The sequence below is a fragment of the Andrographis paniculata genome, unplaced genomic scaffold (genome assembly GCF_009805555.1).
Source record: "Andrographis paniculata isolate CXL003 unplaced genomic scaffold, ASM980555v1 Contig77END, whole genome shotgun sequence".
Classification (NCBI taxonomy): Eukaryota; Viridiplantae; Streptophyta; class Magnoliopsida; order Lamiales; family Acanthaceae; genus Andrographis; species Andrographis paniculata.
Genome location: NW_026137614.1, coordinates 2,451,457 through 2,471,284, shown reverse-complemented (window position 1 = coordinate 2,471,284; position 19,828 = coordinate 2,451,457). Strand labels below are relative to the sequence as shown.

Below are 19,828 nucleotides of genomic sequence, written 5' to 3'. Positions count from 1 at the left end.
CGTACTATCTAACTCAGGCAACAAAGTTATGGATGACTTCATCGGAACCACCAAAAGACAGTGGCAACACAGGTCCTGTTGCTGCTTCATTTGTCTCCGGATGCCGCTAGAACGGGAGGGGATCGTCAGCCCCCAGCCCCCAACCCCCCGTCACAATACAATGTATACATACATTATATATGTATATGTATATGCATGTATATATACATATAGTGTATATATACTTATATATATGTTTAAGTATGTATATAATACATGTATATATACATATATGTGAGAGGGGGGTTGACTATCCCCTCTCCGCTAGAACCTAGCCAACGGCTTCGTTTTTTTTCAGCCATTGTCTGAGAAGATGTAAGGGTGATAATTAATAGTATTACATATAGTTAACACCTAGACTGAAAAATAAAAAATAGGGTGCAGAAATTATCATGATATGTTGGTTTCGCAATTAAATTTTAGAAAATAGTAATCGAACAGTAGATTTGGAAAGAAAACTCCCAAAGAAACACGGCTGAAGATACTCAATTTTAAATCTTCCTATCCAAACGTCATTATTGTTACCTGATGCATTGATTGGTGTTAGACTATTTGAAATTGCAAAAAAGGAGAGCAAATTGTAACACACAAAAAATTGGTCTATGAAATCAGCCAAATTGCTTTAGCTAGTTCTTAACTGCTCATGCACACCTCCTCCTCTATGTCTTGCGGTAATGCTTCCTTTTGCATTACGACCTTTACCACGATGATACTGTTCATAAATCAAATTATTTTGTGGATTTGATTTCACTTGACTTGACTATCTACGGTTCCATTGCGTGTGATCGGGGTAGAAATTTTGTATAAATGTATTGCCATGCTATTAAGTTTTTTTATTTAAATTCTTTTCTTTCTAAAAGATGGATACGAAATTCACAGAATTCAACAAGCAATCGATATTTCACGATCAAGGGTGTAACACTGACAAAAGATATATGGATTCTCGAGAAGAGAAAAGCCGTGGTGGTCCCCGCACCGCCTAGATCCCATTTTTTGGCATTTTCTCTCACAAATTTCTCTAAACTTTTATTTTGGATCATGAATTTAATTTTTTGCACAAACTTTATTTTTTCGTATTTATGTAATAACTTAGAAATTTCCTTCATTAAACTATAAAAAAGTAAAAAAAAAAAAAAAATGTAGTCTAAATTTGACTATTTTGTTATTAGCTTTTCCCATTAAACATTGCTAAAATAATCCATGACGTGACCCGTTTGACTAGCTACCAGTTGTAGATTGGGTTAGCACTAAATTTTAGCCCACCTGTGGTTTGGCTTATTTGTAATTATAGTAGGTTGTCTGTTAAAATACAAAAGCTACAGCAAGCAAACCCTCCCACAAAAGCTACAGCAAGCAAATTCCCTCCCTCTGGTATATTCTCTATGAACTCATTCTTCATCATCAACAGATAGATAAATATGCTATGCTATACAGAATTATTTGTTATAACAAACAAACAAACAAACACCATTCTATTCCTCTTTCTATCTCTCTCTCTCTCTCTCTTCAGCTGCTTTTCCTAGTTTCTTCATAGGAACATTTTTAATCAGAGCAGCGATCCTCAACCCCTCGCCGGAGCCTTTCTACGAACGGCTAACTCTTAGAACCAGCACCGGCGCCGGTGATCTCATACCGTAACGAAAACGGACTACAGCCGTGCGACTTGACTCGACGAATCTGATCTGATCAACAATCGAAGCTTCTTCGGGTCCTATGATGATGGCTGCTCGGTTCGTATTTCTGGGAAGATAGATAGTTCAGAGCCGTAACAATGTCCGCGATCAGCGGTCGCATGCCGGGCTGCTCTTGGACACACATGGCTGCGATCGCTAGAGCTTGGTATAAGCCTCTCGACGGGTACTGCCCCTCCAGCGCCGGATCCGCCATTTGGTGAAATTTTTTACGGTCCTTAAACAACGGCTTCGCCTGCAGAAAATACCATTCGAGTTTTCGGGATTTCAGACAAAACTTGCGATATAGGGAATTCAAACTCCGCGTACTTACCCACGTAACGAGATTTGCTTCCGAGCCAGTTTTTCGATTGTCGATGGCTCTCCTCCCCGTGATGATCTCTAGAAGAACGACGCCAAAGCTGTATATATCCGACTTGAAGGTGAGCTGTCCGGTCATTGCATAATCGGGCGCGCAATATCCATACGTGCCCATCACTCGGGTGGAGACATGTGTCTTATCTCCCGAAGGCCCGACTTTCGCCAAACCGAAATCGGAGAGCTTCGGATGGTATCCTTCCCCGAGCAAAATGTTCGAACATTTCAAATCACGATATATAACCGGTGTCTTCATCTTGTCGTGCAAATACTCTAAGCCTCGAGCTGCACCGGCCGCTATCTTCATCCGTGTGTTCCAATCCAATACTTTTCGGCCGGGTCGAAGGTCTATATGAAGACACAAGGGAAGTAAAATACATCGATACTAACCAACGGTAAATACTATTGACAAACACAACGGCTAGATCGCATACCATAGTTGTTAATCACGGATAGCAGTTCGTAGCCGTTAATATCTAAAATGCTATAGCAGATCAAAGCTAATCAGCTTCAAAATCTTATAAAGAATTTTCTTCCTCATTTTCGTCGTCCTCACTACTTAATTACTCTTGTCTGTGTATTCTTCCTCCTCTTCTTCATTTTCATCCATTTATTCTATTGATGTTTAACATCTTACATAATATCATTTCCCTTTTTAGAGCTAGAAGTATCTATAGCTTTCTTTCTCATTGATGTATTGATGTTTGCATCCTAGTGTAGAAAGCAGGCTCATTAGCTCCAGTAGCATCAACAACAACTCCCGTATTCAAATTATCATTGTAAAAAACTAACTTATACTCCGCAATTATCAACTTCTTTAATTAATCACTCATTGGAATCATCAATATCGTTTGAAATAATAGAACCAATTACATCATTGCTACAATCTAATAAATTTTGGTTGTACTTTTTATAAACCAAATCTTGCAACTTTTATCTTTCTAATTTGTTTCTTTTATTGGAATGAATCTAAAAATTTAATTAAGATTTAAGATAAATGTTCCTTTTTTTTTCGTTTATATTATTATAATAAAAAAAGTATATTTTATAAGTTAAAATTATATTTCAATTGTTTTTGTATTAAAAAATAATCCTACGCCACCATTGCATAAACGCGGAATTGCAAAGCAGCCGTAGCAGCAGAGTACCGCTCTGCTACGCTATGCCGCTATTGCGGCGATATAGCTTGAGATAGACAACTATAATGCATACCGTGCAAGTGATCCTCCAAAGAGCCGAGAGGCATGAACTCGTAAACCAACATCCTTTGATCGCCCTCGGCGCAAAAGCCGATAAGTTTAACAAGATTAGGGTGGTCGGCCATACTTAAGGTTACGACTTCCACGACGAATTCTCTAACCCCTTGGCATCCATTGCGATCGAGACGTTTGACGGCCACGACCTACATTTCAACAAGATTCAGTAACAAATGTATCGATTTGTCGATAATTAAGGATCAATCAAAGATCATTAAACTGGAATTCGATGTACCTCATCGGTGTCCTGAATACAACCTTTATATACTTTTCCAAACCCTCCCTCCCCGAGGAAATTACTACACTTGAAATTCTGTGTTGCAGCGGCTAATTCGAGAAAGCTAAATGTCCGGGCTTTGCACCCAGCTTCGGAAGGAATACTTCCGTCGTGTAGCCATTTTCCCGGCAGCTTCTCGTCGGATGTCTTTACTAGTACATCATCTTCTTCCACATATTTTCGATGACTAACCTTGGTAGTTTCTAGAAGCACAACAGGTAATGAAAGTTTTATCATAATACAACTGATATTTGTTCGAAACCAATATAGAATTGAATATGAGTTAGGCAGGAAATAGACCAAAGAAACTGCGGAAAATTAGAGAAATATTCGTGACATAGAAGAAATGATTTCCTTCTCAAACTCTACCTACTCATTATATATAATACACATATCCTCAGACAACATAACATACGGCAGCTACGACAAACAAAATTGATGATGCAATAGAAAACCTCAGAAAAAGGTCCCCACCCTTGACTCAAATCTTATCTTACCAATTAAAAAAACACACAATTCGTCACACTGCACTAAAAGCCACCACCGAGTCCTCTAGAAACAATTCGAAATCTAGCTTCCGATGTAACACTAATATGCATGCACAATCATTCACTTTCAAACTTTCAATCACATAACCAAAAACAAAAGCAAAAACAAAAACAAAAAAGCAAGAAAAAATCAATGGAGAATCACTGCCCAACTTTGAAAAAATAAAATAAAAAAATAAAAAATTATGAACTAACAACCAAAATCCTCTACAAACCACCGCAGAAAACTCTTACACCATAAGAGATGAGTCCTTACAGCAGTTGATCTTACACACACCTGGTAGGTCTTTTGAGTGATCGTCTCTCTTACATCCGTTTCCGTTGCCGTCGCCGTCGCCGCCTCTTCTCTTCCTCGATTGCTTTTTGCTAACTGATGACTCGCCGGAGCAAAGAAAACAGCCCATATTTCACTTCCTATAGCTCACCCTCTATGCGAAGATATATACATACAGATATATGTATCTATAGGTCAATCGGTTCGCACAGTCGGGAGAATGATCTCTGCAACAGAAATTATTTTTAGGGAGAAGAGAGGACAGAGAGAAAGTGAGGCTGCTAAATACACATACAACAATGGTTTTTGATTTTTTCAACTTTTCCATTTTTATATATAGGTAAATTCAGACAGTAATTTTTATTTAATTTAAATTTAATTTATTTTAATTTAATTGGAGTTTGAATTGGGTGTATTGGTGTACAGATAAGCCCTGATTCACCAGCCACACGTTTACAGCGACTGCCGCTATTTATTGGCTGAGTTTATTTGACGTAACGGATCGGTGCCGCACCTGAAAACTCTCCCCTCTGTCATTTTCGAGACTCGCTCCGCTCACGCGCCTCGGATGGGGCCATCCGTCACAGACGATTGCTGGCCGTTAGATTAGGGAGTGATTGTGTTTGGTGGGGTCACCTTTCTATCGTCACAGACGGAGACGTCGACCAACACGTTTTGCCTTGGGTGTTTAAATCGGACGGCAGTTATTAATTTTTGTGGGCCCTTCTTGTAGTAGGCTTGTAAGAACAGAGTTGACTTTTTATTCTTCCAATTAGAGTAAGACACGTGTGTTGGTGAGTCAGATACGTCTGTAAGGTAATTACTGCATTTAGATCGAGCATTTAGAGAATATTCGAGATCATGGATGGAAAGTAATTTTATTTGAGTAACAATTTAATATGTATGATTTTTTCAAGTATATTTTGTTTGGTTTTGTTGGGTTATAACTTGAATTTGAATATTTGATCTAAGTTTTTAAAAATTAAAATTTTGATTTGATATTTTATCGAATAAAAAATACTTTTTTCGACTCATAATAAATTTTTCATTTTTTCATTTTAATCTTTCTTGTAACAAAGTATTCCTTTTTTTTTTGTTAGTAATTGTCTAATTTTTACATTTATATCACACAATACTAATAAGGTTATTTTAGTCATTTTTATTTTATTTTTACTATATCTCAATATAATACTAATATTTATAAAACTTCATGCAAAAAGAAAACTGATGCATAATTTTGGGCCGGGCGAAGTATATCTTTATTAAAATGAGTTTGGTATAAAAAATTGATAGTAATAAAGAAATAAAAATATTTTTATTTTTATTATTTATCTGAGCCAAATAAATAAATTTTGATAAATAAATAAATTTTATTTATCTCCCATATATATATAAATGAAGACAAATGAATATTGATAAAAAAATATACTTTCTTTCTCCGATCCTAAAGGTTTCATTTACTTTTTGCGTGTTCATATTTGAATATTAATTATTATTGTAAGCATTAAAAATTATATGTCTAAATAAATTAAATATCATTTATTTTGGAAGAAAATAAAATTCCAATAAATAGATATATAATATTTAATTATGCAATATATGTTAATTTTTGCACAATAAATATCAATCATTAATGCAAAAATCTGCTAAAAATTGGAGATATCGTACAAATATTACGTGCATAAATAGAAGCATAATAAATTTTGTAGCAAAATAAATTAATCATGTCAATAAATGAAGTATATAAATTAATATCTTTCGAAAAAGGCAATGATATAAAGATCCTGACAAGAAAGGAACGTGCACAATCAAATTCGTCAAAAATGGAAAACGGCATCTGATGGAAAAGAAAATATTATAAAATTTTCCTATTGACCAATCAAAGTGCGCCACGTGGCATCATTCTAAAAGGAAGCCAAGGCCACCCTCCCTATAAATAGGAGTCATGACCAATTCATTTGACACACCGAAGTTACATCGATGATTCAAGCAAAGGGATAAGTCTCTAGACTCTCTCTGTATTGTTCTTCATGTTCTTCGTGTCCTTCAAAGCGTTTTTCGTCGAAAAGTCATCGATTTGGACAAATGATCCAATATTGGTTGACGAATCGATAAAGTTAACGTTCTTCGTCGTATGTCTAAGCCGAAGGAAGGATTAAAGTTCCCAAAGCCGTTGGGGAATTCGTCAAAGCCAAGGGAAGGTCTCCAAAATTCTTCTCAAAGCTTCAAGATATCCATCGCGTTCTTCAACAAAGCATTAACTAGGCCCTCTTTGATACAAAAGTCAAAGGGACACGCCGCCAAAAACGTTATGGAACATCAAATCCACCTCTTCAAGGATCAAAGCTCCAAAAGCCGTTGAAGAATCTATCAAAGTCAAGGAAGAACATCCAAAGTTCATCCTAAAGCTTCAAGGTGTTAATCGCAAAGCATCAACACAGTCCTTTTCGATTCAAAAGTCAACGGAACACACCACCAAAAGTGTTATAGATTACCAAATCCACCTCTTCAAGGATCAAAACTCCAAAAGTCGTTGAAGAATCCATCAAAGCCAAGGAAGAGCATCTGAAGTTCATCCCAAAGCTTCAAGGTGTTCATCGCGTTTTTCACCAAAACATCAACCCGGCCCTCTTCGATCCAAAAGTCAAAGGAACATGCCACCAAAAGTGTTATGAAACACCAAATCCATCTCCTCAAAGATCAAAGCCGCGGATCGTCCAAAGAAGACATCAAATCCAAAGCCGACGATCGAATCGCCCACACGAAGACCAAAGCACTTCAAAAGGTGGTAAAGTCAAATCAAAGATCAAAGTCATGGATCGTCCAAAGAGGACACCAAATCGAAAGCCGACAATCAAATTGCCCACACGGAGACCAAAGTCCTCCGAAAACGGCAAAGCCAAATCAAATATCAAAGCCACCGATCGTCCAAAAAAGACATTAAATCCAAAGCCGACGATCGAATCGCCTGCACGGAGACCAAAGCCCTCCAAAATGCGGCAAAGTCAAAGCAAAGATCAAAGTCTCGGATTGTCTAAAGAAGACATCAAATCCAAAGCCGACGATCAAATCGCCTCCCACGGAGACCAAAGCCTTCCAAAAGGCGGCAAAGTCAAACCAAAGATCAAAGCCTCAAATCGTCCAAAGAAGATATCAAATCCAAAGTTGATGATCATATCACCCACACGGAGACCAAAGCCCTCCAAAAGGCGGCAAAGCCAAACCAAAGATCAAAGCCGCGGATCGTCAAAAGAAGACATCAAGTCCAAAGCCGATGATCAAATCGCCCACACGGAGACCAAAGCTCTCCAAAAGGCGGCAAAGCCAAATTAAAGATCAAAGCCTCGGATCGTCCAAAGAGGACATCAAATCCAAAGCTGACGATCAAATCGCCCACACGGAGACCAAAGCTCTCCAAAAGGCGGCAAAGCCAAATTAAAGATCAAAGCCTCGGATCGTCCAAAGAGGACATCAAATCCAAAGCTGACGATCAAATCGCCTGCACGGAGATTAAAGTCCTCCAAAGTTAATCTCTTCGAATCAAAGAAGTCATAAAAAACCAAATTGGAAAATAAATCGACCAAGAAAGAGAATCAAATGATCCATTTAGATAATATAACCCACATTAAATTCAAATTAAATATAATTTGTACAACTTTTGTGTTTATTAAAAATAACACAATTTTTTGTCTACGTTTATTTCAAAACATACTACAAATTAAGAAAAAATTAAAAAATACTTCAATTAGTGTCTTATAATACTAATAGAATAAAATTTGTACAAAAAATTATACATATATAAGGATATTTTTAATGTTAAGTACAATGACGCAAAAGGTAAATGTGACTCTTAAAAGCTGACGGAGGGAGTATATATATATATATTTTTTACTATTTAATTTTTATAGTTTTATAAAATTGTATTATTTCAATTTTACAAAATATCACATTTAATTTATTATTTCAAGTATTTTAAGTTTTATGACTTGAAAAAAATTAAATAAAATCTGATATTATAAAATATCGTATATAATTTATTATTAAAAAAAGTCACCAAAAATATCTTTTTAATGAATTCTCACTCGTTAGAATTATTTCTTATTCGATTAATCATTTATTTTTTATCGATCCATCCAGATAGTTGTATGTTTTTTATATTTTTTAACTAAATTCTCTATTTTACCAAACAAAAGCATTAATTATCTGCTACTGAAATTTTTTTCTCAACAAGTTTATTTTTTACTTTCATTTTTCTGTAATTCAATTATCTGTACCAAACATCCGTTCAAGATAATAAAAAGGATTTGTTTATTTTGTGAAATAATTGTAAAATTAATAAATATATATAATAAAAAGAATTTGTTTATTTGTTTATTGTTTTTTTACTATTTAATTTTTGAAGAAATGTATTCGTTTTTTTTAGAAAACAAACCAATCCTAAATAATATAGATTTGTATTTGAAATCATAACCAAATAAATATTTTATTCAGATAATTGTTTCAGTTTTATATCCATATATCTTATTTAATATTTTTATATTATTTATTAATAATATTTTTTTAATATCAAATCAAAATTTTCAAATTTTGCAATGCTTTGGATTTAATATCTTGAACTTTATTGTTTGGATTCTATAATATTTTAAAAATATATATACAGTTTTTTTTATAAAAAATTATATCATATATTATTTAAATATAAAATTCGAACCAATTTTTTTCATTGCAAATGAAAAGAAATATACTTTTAATCTTTATAAAAAAAATTTTAATTCTAAAAATCTTTATTCAAATAAATCTTGGTGTATTTCTTTTTCAAATTTCTCAAATTTTATGATTTGGACTCATAAATATAAAAACTAAAAAGTACATTTTTGTTTTCACAAAATATTTTATTAAATGTTATTTTAATATCAAACTCAAATTAATTTTTTCAAAATCCACCCAAATGAAACACATTCACATTTATTTATAATTTGAAATATAAGTATTCAATAATTGTTTGTGATAAATACTTTCATAAATGTGTATGATTTTTCAAATATGCTAATTTTACATATAAAGATTGTTGAATTTAGATAATTATTTAGGTTTTATTTCCATATACATTTTAAAAAATTATACTATTCATTTATATTAATTTTCTCAAAATATCAAATCAAATATACCAATAGATATATTTTAAGTTTTCAGTATTATTCGTTGATATTATTATTTTTTTTAAAAAAAAGTTACTATCAAATACATAGTACTCCATTCGTCTCAAATCAAAAGGGTCATTTAGAATTTTATAGTAAATTAAAAAAATGATAGTTATTGGAAGCGTCTAAAAGTTTTTTATATTTTTCCTCTTTAATTTTATGTATAAAGTAATTGTATATATAATGGTATGTTTGTAAATTAAGTAAAAGTTAAGAATATTTTAATTTAGTATATGATTAATTTTCTAAAATAGGAAAATGATACTTTGAAATCAGACAGATGAAATTGGTAAAAAAAAAAATATTTTAAATTGAGATGAAGAGAGTATTAATCATAAAATGTCATATTAAATATTTTTTAAAAAAATCAAATAAAATTTCTAAAAGTTTGTATTTCATTGGATTTAGTTTATATAATTTTACATTTGAATTCTATATTTTCTGAAAAAATATATATACATATTTTCTTCTTACAACATATCAAATTAAATATTATTTTAACATAAAAATTAAGTTAAATATTTTCAAGCTAAATTCAAATAAACATACTCTTAATATTTTCAAAAAATTTTAAAATTCTAAATATATATATATATATCTCGAAATGAAACCTTAGTATTTATTTATAATTTCAAACATAAACACTAAATATTTCCTCCATCACACTTTAAATTATATTTTTTTATTTTAGAAAATGTAATCATACACTAATACAAAAATATCATTAATTATTACTTAAATTATAAATATATTATTACATATAAAGTCAAATGACAAAAATATAATAAACTCCTTACACAGTTCTACTAATTAATAAAATATTATTATTTCTTAATCTATTACAAAATCCACATTGATCTTTTGGTTCGGAGGTAGTATTTGTTTATGGTAGATACTTTCATAAATATGTATTTAAAATATATTTTACATATAAATAAAAATGTGTGTTTTGTAAAATTATTTAAAATGATATATATATATATTTTTTATGTGAGTTATAAAGAAAATTGTATGTAATATAAAAATAATGAATATGTATAATATGTTAATTTTTTAAAAAATAGTATATTTCAATTTAGGGCGGTGATTACAGTGATGAATTAAAATTGAATTTAAAATTCAACTCATCTGAATAGCACACTATAACTACAAGAACATGAGAGATGTGTTTGTTTTGTGTTTTGGTTTTAAATAATATTTTTTTTTATATTAGGTATAGAGAATTGTATAAATAATACTCTTTCCATCTGTCTAAAAATCACATTTACCTTTTGCATCATTATACCTGACATTAAAAATATCCTTATATTTGTATAATTTCTTGTACAAATGTCATTTTATTAATATTATAAGATACTAATGGAAGTATTTTTGCAATTTTTTCTTAATTTGTACTACGTTTTGATATATTAGTTAATATTCAAATATAAACACGCAAAAAGTAAATGAAAACCTTAGAGCTGGACGGAGGTAGTAAAAATAATAAGTGTGTCTAGTATATTAATTTTTTTTTTGAAAAATTCTGGGTAAAAAGCAAAGCCGAAGTATTGCATTAAAATAAGTGTTATCTGGACTTTTAACGTGTTTGTCAGGGAAATATCATGATACTGAATTTTTCAAATCAACATCACTATTAATCTCGATAATTATTATTATTATTTTTTATTTGTATAGACATTTTTAGAAGTTTTTTATAATATTCATGGACAATATTTTTTTTAAAAAAACCTATCAAATCAAGTATGTATTTTTAAAAAAATATTAAATCAAATTTCCAAAAATTTTTGTATTTCTTTGGTTTAGTTTTTCAAACATTATTATTTGGATTTTAAGTTATAATAATAATAATAATATTAAAATCTCTTAAAAATATCATACCAAATATTATTTGAATACAAATTTAAGTAAAATCATTTTCAATTCAAACAAAAAAAAAAATACATTTAATACTCTATCCGAGTTATATTTACTTTTGGCACGAAGAAAAAATATTTTATTATAATGATAGTTGGTAGGTTTTCAGGTTAAAAGACAAAATTACTATTGACTTTATTTGTAATAAAATAATATTTGTATAAATAATAATGATTGAAAATATATTTGTAATAAGTAGTGAAGTATGTAGTTACTAAATAAAAAAAATATATAACTCTTGTTAGTGGATATAAAAAATGTACAGATCGGGTGCTGAAATAAAAGCTGAATAACTTAATTCATAGTTATCTTAATTAAATTAATGATATAATTTAATAATATAAATTATAATTTTTATTTTGAAGGCACTCAGCACATGTATTGAATATTTACATTAAGTATCTGATCCTAAACATATAAAGAAAATAGAAATTGTAATGCTTGTTACTGGTTGGAGGGAATATTTTTTAAAAAATAATTTTTTTATCCAAATGAAACTTTAGTATTTATATGTAATTTGAAATATAAATATTAAATAATTGTTTGTGATAAATATTATCATAAAATATTATTTCATCCAATAGTCCAAATTTATATGAAGTTTGTATAATCAACCTATTTTTGAATGGTACGATATCTATAAATATTATAAAAGAAATTATAATATAGTATATTTTAATATAATATATAATGTATACTTTATAAACTAAAAAGATGTCAACAATTCCATAAAATATTAAATTTTATATTATCGGCACAATTCTCATATCTAACATAAAAAATATATTCATTCGAAAATACAAAGTGAATAAACTGATGTAGTATTATTTTTTAACTGCTATTAATATATATTTCTATTTTTTTTAAAAAAAAACATATTATTATTTCTTAATTAAATTTTTAGTATAAAATAAAAAACAAAAAAAAAATAAATAAATGATCATATTAAAACAGAACCAATTATTTAGTTATTAAAAAAATACAAAAAAATAATAATTAAAATTAACAAATTATTGCAACTTGCCATGTTTCAATGATATAGTTTCATTTTCCATCGTATCATAAGTGTTGAGTTATATTGACATGATAGAAAACACAGATATCTATAGGCAGATTTTGCCACTTAAAATGACAAGTTTTGATGATACGATGTTTTTTTTTTAAAATTATGTTTTACATGTAGTAATAATAATAATTCTTTCATCTATAAACTAATAATAATAATAATAATAACAATAGTAATTTTTATATTATCACGATCTTTGTATCTAACATAACAAAATATATTCATCTGAATACACAAAGTGAATAAATTGATGTACTATTATTATTTTTTAACTGCTATTAATATATATTTCTATTTTCAATAAAAAAAATATTATTTTTTAATTAATTTTTTTTATAAAAGTAAAAAACAAAAAAAATAAAAAAAATAAATTATCGTATTAAAACAGAGTCAATTATTTAGTTATTACAAATATACAATAAAACAAAATTAAAATTAACAAATTATTGCAATTTGTCAATTGTTTCAATAACATAATTGTGTTTTCTATCATGTCAGAAGCGTTGAGTTCTGTTGACATGACTAAAAACACAGATATGTTTGGGTACATTCCGCCACTTCAACATACACTTAAAATGACAAATTTTAATGATATGATATTTTTTTCAAATTATGTTTTACATGTAATAATAATAATAATAATAATAATTCCGTCCATAAACTAATAATAATAATAATGTTAATTTTAATATTACGGGCACGTTCCTCCTATCTAATATAAAAAAGTACATTTATATAAAAACATAAAGTGAATAAACTAATGTATTACTCCCTCCGTCCCATGTATTATGGGTCTATTACTGTAGATACGGGAATTTAGGTAAAGTGTGATTAGTAAGTAATTAAGAAGTATATTAGTAAAAATAATTATTGTATAATAAAAATAATTGTGGATTAAGAATAAGATAACTAAATAGTTTAATTAAAATTAAAAAAATTATAAAATTTAAAATGAGATTAAAGTGTATAATTATATTTCCAAAAAAGGAATTGACAAATTATGTGGGACGGACGAAAATAGAAAATATGGACAAATTATATGGGACGGAGGGAGTATTATTTTTTAACTGCTATTAGTATATACTTCTATTTTTAATATAAAATATTATTATTTTTAATTAATTACTATAAAAGTAAAAAGCAAAATAAATAAATAAATTATCACATTAAAACATAATCAAATATTTAGTTATTTCGTTACCTTTTTTATATTTATTAATTAATATAAATTTTTCATTTTTACTCAAAATTTATTTTAATTTTATAATTATTTAAGTATAAATGTTTACAATAAATATAAATATAAGTACAACCAAACCACTAATTTCAACCATACCGTAAATTAGATTTAAGGTTCTCTACCAACGCTTTCCATCTCCGGCTGATGTCCGCCTCTGGATTAATTCTGCATTGCCCAAAAATTTTTGGAAAATTTTCCATAAAATTAGTTTGAAAGGAAGTTTAGCCAACCCACAACAAACGAAAAACATTGGCAATCGAAAATTGATCGAAGGTACCTTTTGCTTGCAATTTCTTCGATATGTGTTACAATGAAGTTTTGTTGCTGATTTGTAATATTTTGGCGTTAGAGAATGTTAGAAAATAGATTTGTTGAAATTTGAGATATGACGAATTTCGAAAACACAAAATCAGATAGATGTCAAATCAAATCCGAGCCGCGCGTGGCACGTGATTTTCTTGAAACGAATTCAGTCCTCCACCGATCGCCTCCCAAGATAGAACGAATTATTAATGGAATAACATATTCCGCAAACCGAATTAGAAAACTTTTGGAAGAAAATTTGGAATTTTCTAAGAACTCAAAAGGAAAAAGTTTTTCGTATCTCCAAAAGGGAGGAAAATATAATATAAATTAGATTTTTCATATTATTTTGTATTTAATCACGTGTAGAGGAAAAACTGTCCACTTCTGCATGTTGCATTCAGTTGCAACAAACTATTTTATTTGATTATTTATTTATTTATTTTTGTAAATCAAAATAAATTAATCAAATAAAATATGGGACAAATAATTTATTCATCTTTCACCTATTTAATTAAATACCCAACAATCCTCCGCATGAAAGAGGAAAACGGTGACTCGATGAAAGAAAGAAAGATGAATTCTGCATAGGATAAGTAGGATTTCCTTTTAACTTTCCCTTGAACAGTACGTAGTCTTTACCAATTGTCCAGTGGACACGTTGTCCTTGAACTGTTCAATTTCCTAGTAACTGGGCTACATACCGACACAGAATTCATGTGTCTAATTCGGTTCTCATTGTTTGGTCCATTTTGGCCATGGAACCCGTCTTGGTTTTGCGAGAGTTTCTAAAGAACTGAGCCTGAACAATTATCCTTTGAAGTAGACCCACTTCTCACTCACATAGGTGATCTTTCTAAGTCTTCGAGTGATACAACACTTACTTAGTGATCATTAAAGCAATTATTTTCTATCCTTCCTACTTTGTCACTGTTTGTTAACAGGAATGGGTTAAGACTATTAACCCCACAGCGACACACATAAGTCTTATAGACAGGTTGTCCCATTGAACGTAGTTCTTGGGATCTCCAATCTTTCTAGGTTGTATTTTCCTTTATAAAACTTATATTTCAACAGGCTTAAGCGCCATTCCTTTAGTCAATTTGTAAACTGACTTACGGTTTAACCCTTTGGTTAGTGGATCCGTTAGGTTATCCTTTGACGCAACATGGTCTATCGCAATATGTCAATAACCTTAGTTGTGATCAGTTGTCTTATGGAATTGTGTCGACTACATTGGCCTTGCTGCCGAGCATCAGATGTCCACTGCTTGCCAGGTTCGATCGATGCTCCTCTTCAGTTTGGAGACGATTGATCAGTCTCGCCATGTCTATTTTCCTTCCGTTTGTATTTCAAGTAAATCTTGAAATCACCCCAACTAGGTGGCATTTTTTTCTCGGTTGCCACAACAACAGGCTACCTGAAAGTTGCAGCAACAGGCTGCGTTACATGGTCTGCAACAGCAACATAGACCCTCCAAGTCATTTGGTTGGCCGGCAGATGCAATGAGACCGCAGGTACTGCAGCCATTTGTTGCGGACAAGGCAGAACAATAACAGACTGTTTCACATAGGTATCAAAATGATCCCGTTTTCTTTTTTCTCCAGCAACAGGCTAGTTGGAGGTTGCAACAACAGGTTGCACTCCCTCACCGTGGCCTTGAAGACCTTATTCATACGCTGTTAGCACAGCCTTTTCGGCAGCAGCCCTCTATGCTGCCTCACCATTTGGACGGAATTGCTAAAGTCATGGAATATAGAGAACAAAAGTGTGAGACTCGCTAGAGTTAACCTTCTCGTTCTCCTCCCCATCTGTGCCAATCTGAATATCATTTATTCAGATTTATGTCGCTTCCATCGCGGCTGTCCGGATTAGCAACGGGTTGAGGGAATTTTGTTTTTTTTTGTTTTTTGAAGTGTTTTAGATCAAAATTCATTCCTTATAAGAGCCATAAATTTCCCTGGATTCGCTAAGTTGAGGAAAGCTCCAACAAATATTCAATAGAAACTCTATAAATAAATTTGATAAAAAAAAAAAATCACCACAAAAAAAAAGTATAAATTGGCTCATAATTTGATAGAGAAACTCAAAAAGAATTAGAGTAGAAGGATATGCTGCAAGTGGATTTGGGGAATTTTGAGTCATCTCAGATTCCACATAATTCGCTTCAAGATTTGTTAAAAAATAAATTTGTTGAAATCTGGATATGGCGAATTCCGAAAACACAAAATCAAATAGATGCGAAATCAAATCCAAACCTCGCGTGGCACGCAATTTTCTTGAAATGACATCGGTCCTCCACCGATCGTCTCCCAGGATAGAACGAAATATTAACGGAATAATAGATTCCGCAAACCGAATTAGAAAACTTTTGGAAGAAAATTTGGAATTTTCTAAGAACTCAAAAGGAAGAAGTTTTTCCATATCTCCAAAAGGTTAAGATTATTTTGTATTTAATCATGTATAGAGGAAAAACTGTCAACTTCTGCACCTTGCATTCAGTTGCAACAACTATTTTATTTGATTATTTATTTATTTATTTTTGTAAATCAAAATAAATTAATCAAATACAATATGAGACAAATAATTTATTCCCCTTTCACCTATTTAATTAAATACCCAATAGAGAAGACTCGTGATGTGGAGGTTTTTACGTGTAGAAATAGTTTACTTTTTTATGTTTTGTGTTTTAATTTTCGTAGAGTGTAAAATAGTTTGATTGATTATGTGCTAATTTCTTGAGGTAATTACTCATGACACCATTAAGCTCTTTTGTTCAACTCCTTGATATCTTTTTTGTTTTATTTAATTTCCAATTTCATAGTCGGATTATGAGACATTATACCAATGACGGATCTAGCCGTCATTTCAAGTGAGTGCACAATTTAATAAATTATCATTAAAATATAAAAAAGAAATTACAATTGTCACTTACGCTTAAAACGTTTAATTTTTTTATGGTTTGTGGATAAGGTTTGTAGATAAAATTTACGGATATAATTTGTTTATGGTTATTTAAATTAAAATAACATAATATAAATAGTATATATATAATAAAATAAAAATCAAGTGGGGTCTGTGACCCCACTTTCAATGAATGAATTATACTGTATTTAAAACATAATTCTTGAGATTTTGGAATTTCTTTTTAAGTTATTCCAGTTAATTTATATCATATTTAATTATCATTTTTTGATAACATAATTTTAAGAGACATTTTATGTCTCAGTTGTTATGTTGTTTGAGATATTGAATTTCAAGAATAATCTTGGGTGAAAAAATACATCGATAATTGAGCATTTATTAGTATTATTGAGAATGATTAAGAGATATAAATAATATAATTGAAAATTTTAATTGATTTTTCTTTTAAATTTGTTAGAAATTATTTTTTTTTGTTTAGGTGAAAAAATTTGGAACTATGCTACTTTTTATGATGATAAAATCAACTCTAGAGTCGCAAGCAACGCAAAGCCGAGTGTGCCGGGATTATAGACTGACTCCACAGATCAACACGAGTCATTTCAGCGCATTTTTGTCCTCACTCACGCGCACCATAGAAGACTTCCCGGTTGGTTCTAATACCAACTGTGACACCCCGGCCCGCAAGCCACGCAAAATCGAGCATGTCAGAATCGTAAACTGACCCCACTTACGCACACCCTAGGAGACTTCCCAGGGAGTCACCCATTCTCAAATTACTCTAGTGCAAGTATGCTTAACTTTGGAGTTTTTTAGTAGGGTTCTCGAAAAAGAATGTGCACATTGTTGATATTAGTAGTCTATTCAATTCATATAACTTCTAATAAACTTTGAATGACCTAGTACTGGCTCATCCACACATGGGAGTTGGCCAAGTAACGATCAACCTCTAGGGCAGTATCACAAGCAATTATTGGATTTCTTCACACCTATCGTAAGTGTGGTTATTCAGACTTGAATTTGTTGCGAAGATTTCAAATGTGATGAATAATATAGAAAAAAATGATTAATTTTGACATAAAAATTATATTTTATGACTCATTTTGGAGTCGTGATATGGATGAAACATTCATTAATAAATTAGTAGACAAAACATGCCAACTTGATTTAATTATACAAGTTTCTAACTCTACAACTATTCAAGAAGCATTAGATGTTGTGAACAAACAAATTGGGACTAATTATAAATATAGTTATGGCTTCTTAAAGTATCAATTAGCATGTGATAGATATTGGACCTTCAATCAAATTATTAAAGTGAAAGAAGTTTATTATGAAGAGCAATTTAACATCATTGGGGCAAGAAAATAAGTGTGGAAAACTATTTGCAAGGTATTTTCATTTCTATGTTAATACCATAGATTATACTTATCTAAATTAATGTTTTTCGGTGGAATAGTATATTGAAATGTGATATGTAAATGGATTGATTTGTATTTTTGCAGAACTATAAGCTTGGTATAGTTTATAGTTACGAAGGATAACCAATGTGACAAGAATTACAAACTATTTCCGATCCTCGGCCGCACAAGGAAATTATCATCCTCATGAAGGTCCTGAAATGTCGAGTAATTCGAGTGATTCCAACTCAAACATTTATGAAAGTAAGATCATTGAAAATTGTTTATTACACTTGCATATGTTATGTTTATTTTATTCTAATAATTTGATTATATGTAATTTCAATTCAAAATATTTATAAAGCAGTGTATGTTAGTGATTCGTATGATGAGCAGCACAGTGCTGGATCATCCAAATGTTTATAAAGACATGCTGCAATGAAATTTGTTCAAGGCTTGGGAACACTTCACTTTTGAAAAAGATGGGACTAAATTTTTTGGAATGAATGAAGTGGGAAAGAAGTATATTAAACCGGGTTTTGTTTATAAAACTTAATGACTTGATCAAAGTGTATTGTTTGTAGCATAGTTTATTTAAATATAAGTAATTATTTGTGGGATCCTCATCTAAGATGTTGTTTTGCACTTGTATTTCAATTATAAAACTCGGAATGTGATATGATATTTTAGATTTAATTTATATTGAAGTTTATTGTGGTTTATTGATTGTTATCGATGATTGTTATATATTTTTATTTTTTTTATATCATTTGTTTATAGTAATTAATGAGGCTGATGAGGATGGAAGAAATTGATGTATCTTTGTATTTTTTTTTTGTATATATATATATATTTTATAATTGATATGTATTGCAGATTGAATTTATGTCTATTTTCCAATGTAGATTGATTTTTTTTTAATCATTAGCCTACCCCAATATAGACTGAATTTATTTCTATTTTCCAATATATATATATATATTGAATCTAATGTTGTCTGAAATTGATCTGGGAAATTATGCAGACCTTTTGTATAACATCCTTCAATGAATTCTTCAATAGTTGCATTTTTATTTCATGTAACTTTGGCCAAAATTGAATCAATATGTCAAAATACTAAAAAAGCAATTGTACGATCATTGCATAGTGTAGTACTACTTGGATGCAGGAACTGGAATGTAAGTAAGGAAGACTTGATTGGTTTATTCAAAAATTCATTCAATAGACATCATTGGTATGACATGAAAGAGTGTAAAATTTAAATGGGATATATTTTTAAAACAATTTCAAACCTTTCATTGTTTAAGGATCAATATGATATACGGGTTTTTTTTTTTTTT

The 19,828-nt window shown here is 30.3% G+C and overlaps 1 protein-coding gene across 1 annotated transcript; it reads right to left on the bottom strand.

The window, feature by feature from the left end:
* Positions 1–1,278: 1,278 nt before the first annotated feature.
* LOC127239396 (probable serine/threonine-protein kinase PBL5) lies at positions 1,279–4,727 on the bottom strand. The gene is made up of 5 exons (XM_051257517.1): positions 4,446–4,727; positions 3,579–3,823; positions 3,300–3,489; positions 2,044–2,435; positions 1,279–1,965 (listed from the first exon to the last, which is right to left on the bottom strand). Exons 1-5 carry the CDS (start codon positions 4,570–4,572, stop codon positions 1,726–1,728), a joined length of 1,194 nt encoding a protein of 397 aa, XP_051113474.1. The 5' UTR covers positions 4,573–4,727; the 3' UTR covers positions 1,279–1,725.
* Positions 4,728–19,828: the final 15,101 nt, after the last annotated feature.

Bases quoted from the DNA above. Each gene is read 5' to 3' on its own strand.
- LOC127239396 (XM_051257517.1), bottom strand. From the start codon at position 4,572: ATGGGCTGTTTTCTTTGCTCCGGCGAGTCATCAGTTAGCAAAAAGCAA. The intron at 3,824-4,445 runs GTGTGTGTAAGA...TTGTGCTTCTAG, and splicing joins TCACTCAAAAGACCTACCAG to AAACTACCAAGGTTAGTCAT. The intron at 1,966-2,043 runs GTAAGTACGCGG...TATTTTCTGCAG, and splicing joins AAGCAAATCTCGTTACGTGG to GCGAAGCCGTTGTTTAAGGA.